The sequence below is a fragment of the Benincasa hispida genome, chromosome 4, assembly GCF_009727055.1.
Source record: "Benincasa hispida cultivar B227 chromosome 4, ASM972705v1, whole genome shotgun sequence".
Classification (NCBI taxonomy): domain Eukaryota; kingdom Viridiplantae; phylum Streptophyta; class Magnoliopsida; order Cucurbitales; family Cucurbitaceae; genus Benincasa; species Benincasa hispida.
The window spans coordinates 48,686,204-48,695,522 of record NC_052352.1 but is presented as its reverse complement, the minus strand read 5'-3'; the positions used below and the strand labels follow the sequence as shown (position 1 = coordinate 48,695,522).

Below are 9,319 nucleotides of genomic sequence, written 5' to 3'. Positions count from 1 at the left end.
GAGTCATCAGGTTTTTTGAAGACCCCTATCTCTAATAATAAATTGTTTTCCTTTACATGTAGACACAACTGATACTGTTAGTGAACACGTAAATCTCGGTGTTGATTATTTACTATTGACGTTTTTTTCTTTTTAAAAAAAATGGTCAAATACTAGTTGTGGACAGAAATCAGGCACACACTAGCTAGGTGCAAAATTTGTCTTCATCTCCCTTGTGAAAAATAATGAATAGTGTCAATATTGTGATAATTATTAGCTGCCTATAAACAGAGAGAGATTCCCATAAGCCATTTCCACACCACTACCCAAAGAGCTTTGAGGAAGAAGAGAAGAAGCAGCCAACAATGGAGGAGAAGGTCAAGAAACAAACAAATACAAACCATGTTGAAAGGAAGAAAGGTGGCCTTATTACTATGCCATTCATCTTCGGTATTCTTCTTCTTCTTCTTCTTCTAGATCTGTTTTTTTTTTTTTTTTGTGTTATTAAATTGATTATAGTGATTTAAAATTGTGGGTTGATTGTGGTGAATAATAATGAAGCTAATGAGATTTGCGAGAAGATTGCTGTGGTTGGTTTTAATACCAATATGATTAGCTACTTGACGAAGCAGCTTCATATGCCATTAACTAAAGGAGCCAACACCATCACTAATTTCAATGGAACCGCCAGCTTGACGCCGCTCATCGGAGCCTTCATCGCTGACTCTTACGTCGGCCGTTTCTGGACCATCACCGTCGCCTCTATCCTTTACCAAATTGTAAATTTTCCTTTTTCACTCTATATTTTTTTACCTTCTAATTTTACTTTCTAACCATACCAATTTCTTTTTTTATTATTTTCTTTTAAAAAAACATTTTTATAATAGGGAACAAAATTGCCCATACTTTTTTTTGTTTTTGTTCCACCCTTTTTATGGAAAAAAGGGGTAGATGAGATTTGAACCAACCACAGCAAAAAAGGCTAATGAGATTCAAAAGTTTTTATTCATTTTTTTTTTTTTAAGTATAACAAACTGGATAGAGGAGATTTGAACTCTGACGTTAAGAAAATGAGTACATATTAATTTCTACTTTTGTTTTTAAAGAATAATACATTTTTTGTCCTTAGATTGTTTCTCTAGTTTCTATTTGGTTCCTATATTTTAAAATGTTACACATTTAATCCTTAAGTTTTGAATTTTGTTTCAATTTAGTCCCTAAGTTTCAAAACATTATAATTTTACTCTTGAGATTTGAGTTTTAATTCAATTTGGTCCGTGCATTTCAAGATTTTACATTTTTAACCTCAATTTTTTATTAAATACTTACTTTCAATCATTGATGCCAATTTTTATTAATTAATCAAAAATAATTATAAGTGAAATTTTAAATTTAATTTTAAAAGTAATAAAAACAGCGAAACTTAATTTATTATATTTCTTTTAACGAGTTTTAATTTATTAATATAAATTAACTCCAAAAGACGAAAAGTGAGTATTTAATAAAAAAAATTGAGGTTAAAAGTGTAAACCTCGGACATAGGGACCAAATTGAAGCAAAATTCAAATATCAAGGGTAAAATTGTAGCATTTTGAAACCTAGTGACTAAATTAAAACCAAATTCAAAATTTAAGGACTAAAGGTGTAACAATTTGAAATCTAGAAACTAAATAGAAACTAGACCCAAAATCTAAAAACCAAAAAGATATTTTTCTCTTGATTTTATTAAATTTGTATGAGTATAGAGTAGTGGGAAAAATGTATAATCTCAATCTTTTTTAATTAAGAAAATCTAATAGTATAATACACAACCTTCCAACCATGAAAAAATAAATTTATATTCAGTGAAGATTAAACTTTAAAAGTTTAATTATTAGATAAATATGGAATTTCATTTTGAAATTAATTGACAATAAGAGAATAACATATATATTCTACAAAAATGGAGAGGTCTTGTTAATTTTTTTAATTTGGGATCTTCATTGTCTCTTAAGATGGTCCCTTTTTAGGTTCACCATTATTTTTTTGGGAGAGATTCTAATTTTTTTATTGAGTAACCATTTGTGTTTCTTACCGCTCTTTTATCCTATTTTATTTTTTGTCCATAAAATTTAAATGAATATTCCGTCCAAAAAAAGAAAAAAAAAAAAGATATCTTTTTATCATATTTAACTGTCAAATTCTTAGTTGAAGTAAAAAAGATTCCTCTATTTTTAAATTCAAACTTTCTACACCTATTAAAACAAAATTCAAGTTCAAAATGTCAATATATTATTGAGCTCTTGAAGAGGAAAAAGCAAGAGTACACCAAACATTTTTCTTAAATGTCAAAAAAAAAAATTTAAAAATAATAAAAGAATTATGTTTTTTTAATTAGTAAAAGAAAGGAATTATTACCCGAAAAAAAAAATATTAATTGAATAATTAGTCGTACCAATAATTGTGGTGTTGGGCATGTAATAGGGAATGATAACTCTAACGACATCCGCGGTGGTGCCGGGGCTGAGGCCGCCGCCGTGCAAGGGCGGAGAAATATGCGAAGAAGCCAGCGGAGGACAATTAGGAATACTATACTTCTCTCTGCTGTTAACGGCGCTGGGGTCCGGGGGAATCCGGCCGTGCGTGGTGTCGTTCGGGGCGGACCAGTTCGACGAAACGGATCCAAAGCAAGGGACAAAGACATACAAATACTTCAACTGGTATTATTTCGCGATGGGAGCGTCGATGCTGGTGGCGGTGACGGTGCTTGTGTACGTGCAAGACAACATTGGTTGGGGATGGGGATTTGGAATTCCCACAATCGCCATGTTCCTCTCCATTCTCACCTTTGTTGTCGGGTACCCCATTTACAGGCACTTGGATCCTTCGGGTAGCCCCTTTACCCGCCTTCTACAGGTGGCTGTTGCTGCTTTTAGGAAGAGGAAGCTCCATTCTCCCTATCATTCTAACTTGCTTTATCATAATCATGACATTGATGACCCTATTTCTCGAGATGGCAAGCTTCTCCATACTAAACATATGAGGTATCTTTCCATCTTATCTTTTTACTTTCATTCTCAATTTTTATTTTTATTTTTTTTAATTGTTAATACCATCTTTTCCACTCATTTTAACCATTTTATGAACCATAAAACCAAAGTTTAGTTGTTTGGAACACTAAATTAAGTTGGATATGATAGTTCATGTTTAGGGTATATACTATTTTAGTCTGAATTACAAATGAGAAAATGTGATACTTACAACATTATAGATAATCAGGATTTTCAAATATATATTGTAACTAAGTGTGAGTTATAATAATTGGGAACTTCAACTATTATAACAAGAGGTTCGAATATTTGGTCGACTATAATAGTCCATTTCATCTAAGTCAGTCCCTAAATTAAATCCCAATTATTTTAAAAAACAAAATACCTATTTGTGGGTTTTATGGAATCTAATATCATGTTAAATCATTAATCAATTCAAAAGTTTAAATTTAGTATTGCAGTAGATCTAATTATATATCAACACTTCAATCTATGGGGTTTCAATTTTTTGTTTTAATTCACCTTGAAACTTCAAATTTGTGTGTACTAAGTCTGTTACATATTTAATATTTTATGAAATTAATAGATCTATTAAACATAAAATTGAATTTTGTGTTTAATAGAATCCTCGACTTTCTATTATTTTTTTATATAATAGATTTATGAATTTTTAAAATTTTCAAATAAGGTCAAATATTCAACTATATATCATACCAAATTGAAATTTTTGAATGTATAGAAGTCTTTAAAAAAATTCAAAGACTTACTAGGTTCAAAAGATTAAGAAGTTTAACTTAAGATCCGTTTGGATTGACTTGAGAAAAAAATACTTTTTAAAAAAGGAAAATTATTTCAAATGATAAAACTGTTGCAAATATTTAAAAGATATAGCAAATTTTTCGAATTATCAATGATAGATGCCAATAGACACTAATAGACTTCTATAGTGTCTAACGCCTATCATTAATAGTTCCAAAATTTTGTCATATTTTATAAATATTTTGATTTATTTTTCTATATTTAAAAACAATCATTTAAAAAACTTATTTTTATTTAAATATTTTTTATAGAAATGATTAAAATAAATTTGAAAAAATATTTTGAATAGTTATAAAAAAAAATTAATTTTTTTAAATTATTTATTTTTTAAATTAAACACTCGAGAATATATTTTCGATGTATATCTTTAAGATAAACTTGAGTTATTCAAAATAAGTAGGAGGATTCTTTTCTTTTAAAGAGTAATTTATATGGTAAATTAATGACACAATGTACAGTTTGAAAGAAAAAGATGGAATTGTTTTGTCAGAGTCTGAGTCTGATCAACTCTGGCCTCTTTTTGACCAACTCACTACAATTTTGATTTCATTTGTCTTTTTTGCTAGACAACAAAACCACCTCTGTTTTGCAAATTCATTTCCAAGGCTTATCTTTACCAAATGCCCAAAAGTTTTAATAAATAAAAATAAACCTAGACCCTCATTGTTTTTCATTTTTCCACAATTATCTCTTTCTCAAACTTTCTACCCTCCACAAACATATACATATTGTTTCTTACTATATATGTGGCCAATTTTGAATCAAACACCTTTTTATATTTTTACACACTAAGTTTGAGTTATAAAAACAAAGAGTGGTTCCTCTTTCTCTAATGAAACCTATATCTTGTAGGATTCTGTCTTTCCTTTGTGATTATTGGATGTTAATAACTCTCACTTAGATGATTGATTTTTTGTAAATTCTTTTGATCTCTCTTTTTTATAATATGTTCTTTAGAAAAGAAGTTGAATTATATTTACATTAGAATAAGTAAAAAACTTAGTTGCTCCCTTAGATGTACCTATCTTAGTACAGCCCAAATATAGTCTAATAAAATACTGACATATGGCAGTCTTATTTTTAAAAAAATTCATTTTAATTTCTTTTTTATATGGTAAAAAACTAGGAAGTATGAGTTTGGTACCGCCTTTTCTCTTATAATAATATATGTTTCATAAAAAATAAAAAATAAAAAAATCTTTATTTGTTAATATTTTTTTTATCCTCTATATTAATTGTGTACCATGATGAGTTTGTGATGTGTATTAGAATATAATTTTGAATCAAAATCCAAATACTCATAATTCTCAAAATTATTTTTATTATCAACCAAACATTATTGAGACGTTTGGGTATAAGGAATTGGTTATTATAGTCCTAGATTACTATAGTTGGGTTAGTTTGTATTTTGGGTATAGATTATTTTAGTTTGGGTTATAATAGTTTGTGTTTGAAGTGTAAACTATTTTAGTTTGAGAAGAAAATAGTAAATATTGTAGCAAAAAATAAAAACATTTTGAATATAAAATAGTAAATATTGTAGCAAATGGAGGTTTTGAATAGTGTTGACGGTAGCTAATTGGAGAGTAGAAAATATTTTTTTACTATAGCAAGAGGTGATTATTATAGTCTTAGGATAGTTTCTGCCCCAAACGCTCCCTATGAAACCAAAATAATTGAAGGTCAAATACAATTGTAGTCACTAAGTCTCTGATAATTATTTAATTCTAAATTTTTGAAAAATTAAGATTATAAACAATATTATTTTCATCTATTATTGATTTATTTGTTTTGTTATCTAGATTTTAGAAGTGATTTGAAAACTCAAGTTAAGTTTTAAAAACTTTATATTTAGTTCAACTATGATTAAAGAAGTTGTAAGTAAAACAAGCAAAAATTTTCAAAAATCAAAAACCAAATGGGTATCAAGAAGGGTCTGAACATTTAAGTTTGTGTTTAAAATGATCTATTGTGTCTCTATGTTATCAACTTTATGTCTAATAGAATCTCTAAGCATTAAAAATGTGTAATAGATCCAAAATTGACTTATGTGATGGAAAAATAAATTTTATGTTTAATAATACCCATTTGGCCTACTGAGTGAAGTTAATATGTTGGAGTTAGTTTATTTTTGGATTGTAGAGTTGTAAGATTGGTTCTTCGATAAACTGTGCAAACTTCAATAATGTTTACTATTGAAATTAAGTTGTTTAACACTAACTTAAGAAGTTGGTGGACCAAACAGCCCCTAAACTTTTAAATTTATGTCTAGTAAGCCTGATTTTAAAACTTTTGAATCGATCAAAGATATATGAAACAAAGAAAAAACAAATATCTTTTGGGCACAAAGTTAAAAAGTCAAACCTATATTAGACACCTCTTAAAGTTTAGGGAAACGGTTAGACACAAACTTGAAAATTCATTAGCTTAATTACTCGAAACTTGTAGTATAACCTTAAATAAATAAATAACGGTAATTTTTACTCTCATCCAAATAAAAAATTATTCAAGGCGACAACCACAATCCAGAGACTAAATGTCAACTCGAAAACTTGTATGCTTCTACTAACAACTCAATGCAAATTTGAGGTATCTTTTTGTAATTCTCTCTCATACATCTATCCATACAAAACTAACAATCACATTGTAACGACGTAATCGAAATACGATGCAGATTTCTAGACAAGGCAGCCATAGTGACAGAAGAAGATAAGGTGAAAATGGGCCGTGAAGACTTAGAAAAGCCCAATCTATGGAAACTAAACACAGTCCATCGAGTAGAAGAGCTAAAATCCGTAATCAGAATGGGCCCAATTTGGGCCTCAGGAATCATCCTAATCACAGCTTATTCTCAACAATACACATTCTCACTCCTTCAAGGTTCAACAATGGACAGACATTTAACAAACTCCTTCCAAATCCCAGCCGGTTCCATGACCGTCTTCACCCTTCTCACAATGCTCATCACCGTTGCCTTATACGACCGCATCTTCGTCCCCATCGCCCGTAAATTCACCGGCCTCGACCGCGGTATCACCTTCCTCAAACGCATGGGCATTGGCCTCGTCATCTCCATCTTCGCCACATTCATAGCCGGCTTCGTCGAGCGAAAGCGCAAGCATGTCGCCTTCACTCACGGCCTCGAAGATCACCCGGGTTCCACCATCCCCATCTCCGTCTTCTGGCTCGTCCCGCAGTATAGCTTGCACGGGATGGCGGAGGCGTTCATGTCGATTGGGCATCTTGAATTCTTCTATGATCAGAGTCCTGAGAGCATGAGGAGCACTGCCATGGCTTTGTTTTGGACATCAATTTCGGCTGGGAATTATTTGAGTACTTTGTTGGTTACGTTGGTTCATAAGTACAGTGCAGGGCCTAATGGGTATAATTGGATTAGGAATGATAATATTAATAAGGGGAAGTTGGAAAATTTCTATTGGTTGGTTACTCTTTTGCAGGTTCTCAACCTTGTTTATTATATTGTTTGTGCAAAGTTTTATACTTTTAAGCCTTTGGAGGTTCAGAGGAAAGTTGTGGATAGCTCTAAGGTGGATGAACTTCAACTTGTGAACCCTGTCTAGATTTCATTCACTTTCTTACCATCATATACTTGTTACTACTACTTCATATCCAATGCTATAATAATTGAGAATATATAATGTTTAATGTAGTTCTATAATGGATATCAAAACCGTCGAGACATTAGTTACTCCTTGAAAGTATTGAACTCAATTACTATTAAGTTGCTTTCACTCGACATGTATCGAGTTGCAACTAATATGGTTATAAACTAAAGAAAATATGATGGGTGATGTTAAGGAAGATGTGAGTAAGATGCATGTACTAGCTAAAATTATAAAGCTGTCAATAGTAATTATATAAATAAATTATAAAGAACGTCGAAGCAGTTGCTCAATTAAAACTTGTCATTTGGCAAATAATTCTTTAAAAAGAAAAAAAAGAATTGTTCTTATTTTTTATTTTGTGGGTTAAAAAAAAGAGGATGCATGTGATTAGGTGCAGTCTAGGTTATACGTAATCATTACTCTAAATTATATATGTTTCAATTTTAAGTAGAGTATATTGTAATCGATATGTGCCCTGAACTAGGTTGTTCGTATATTTGGCCTTTGCTTCGAAGTATACTCAAGAGGCTAAACTATTGAAGGGGTTCACATTGGATGCACGTTTGAACTATTTGAGTGTTAGAGAACGAAGTGAGTAGAAAAGAAAAGTAAAGGATTCTACATAAATTCTATTTTCTTTCCCTTTTTTCAACAGCGAACTTCAAGTAAAAAAAAAAGGGTAATATTGAAACTTCAACAATGGTGGGAGGTTGAAAGAAACAAGATGGTAAGCGATTGGTATGGAGCAACTCTCGCAGTTTTCAGTTCACCAAAATGTGGTTATTAGTTGGAAGCTTCACAAATGGGCCAATTAAACAAACTTGGGTTAACCATTGGGCCTAATCACGATTATCAATAGAAAAAAATTGCTGGTCAAGATGGATGCTCAATTAGAAAAATGACGGAGAAGAAATAGCAAAATCCGGGTGTGTCTTTTGATTTTTATCAAAAAAAAATAGAAACAATAAGATATTTGGCAAAAGTATACCGTGCACAAAATCGGGGTATGTCTTTTGATTTTTGTCAATTAACCATTTTTCGAGTATTGTGTAATTCCTATACAGTGTATAACTTCTCAATAGAAATACAGTGTAAAAGGAATCAACTGTGTAACAATTCTAATATAAATATGACAGATTTTTCTCCCATTTTAAAATTTTGAATTGGCGGTTTCATATATGTTTTGATTTGATTTAACCACTAATTTAAAATATTCAGAACTAATCAATCTTTAATTTATTTATAACCATTTTAATTTTAATTTATGATATATCTTTAGATTTTACATTATTTTATTTGTTTTTTTATTATTTTAAATTCAAATTAAAATTTTTCATCTTCATTGAGATTTTACTTAATATTTTATACATATTATCATCTAACAAACTATATATTTCATTTATATTTTATCATTTTTTTTGTAATTTTTTAATCACCTTTTATTCATTATCATCTTATTATATTATTATATCATTAAATTTTTTTTTTTACGAACAAATAAGTATTCACTTTTGCAATCTTGCTGATTTTGTTAGGGCTTCTTTCTTAAGTTTTGTGACGGATGAAATTATAAATATAGTGTAATTATTGAGTTAAATGAAAATGGAATTATAAATACAATGAAAATAAAATTATGAATAAAGTGTAATTGTAAATAAAATAGTTGATTTTTACTTTCCTGATTTTTCTACCCAACTTATATTTGAATTGATATTTTATTATCAAATTAGATTTTCTCTAACTATTATGAATTAATCACAATAAACAAAAACTTATTGATTTTTCTTTTCAATTTCTATTTGAATTTATCTAACTAACTCTCGATTTGTTTAAAAGTTTGTTAATTTGATTTTTTTTCATATTTTT

General features: G+C 29.6%; 1 protein-coding gene across 1 annotated transcript; it reads left to right on the top strand.

Moving 5' to 3' along the window:
* Positions 1-262: 262 nt before the first annotated feature.
* LOC120075361 (protein NRT1/ PTR FAMILY 3.1) lies at positions 263-7,501 on the top strand. The gene is made up of 4 exons (XM_039028682.1): positions 263-429; positions 541-758; positions 2,443-3,002; positions 6,502-7,501. Exons 1-4 carry the CDS (start codon positions 345-347, stop codon positions 7,406-7,408), a joined length of 1,770 nt encoding a protein of 589 aa, XP_038884610.1. The 5' UTR covers positions 263-344; the 3' UTR covers positions 7,409-7,501.
* The last annotated feature ends 1,818 nt before the right edge of the window (positions 7,502-9,319 follow it).

Coding starts and splice junctions, on each gene's coding strand:
- LOC120075361 (XM_039028682.1), top strand. CDS start 345: ATGGAGGAGAAGGTCAAGAAACAAACAAATACAAACCATGTTGAAAGG. Junction 430..540: donor TACTATGCCATTCATCTTCG/GTATTCTTCTTC, acceptor ATAATAATGAAG/CTAATGAGATTTGCGAGAAG. Junction 3,003..6,501: donor CTCCATACTAAACATATGAG/GTATCTTTCCAT, acceptor AATACGATGCAG/ATTTCTAGACAAGGCAGCCA.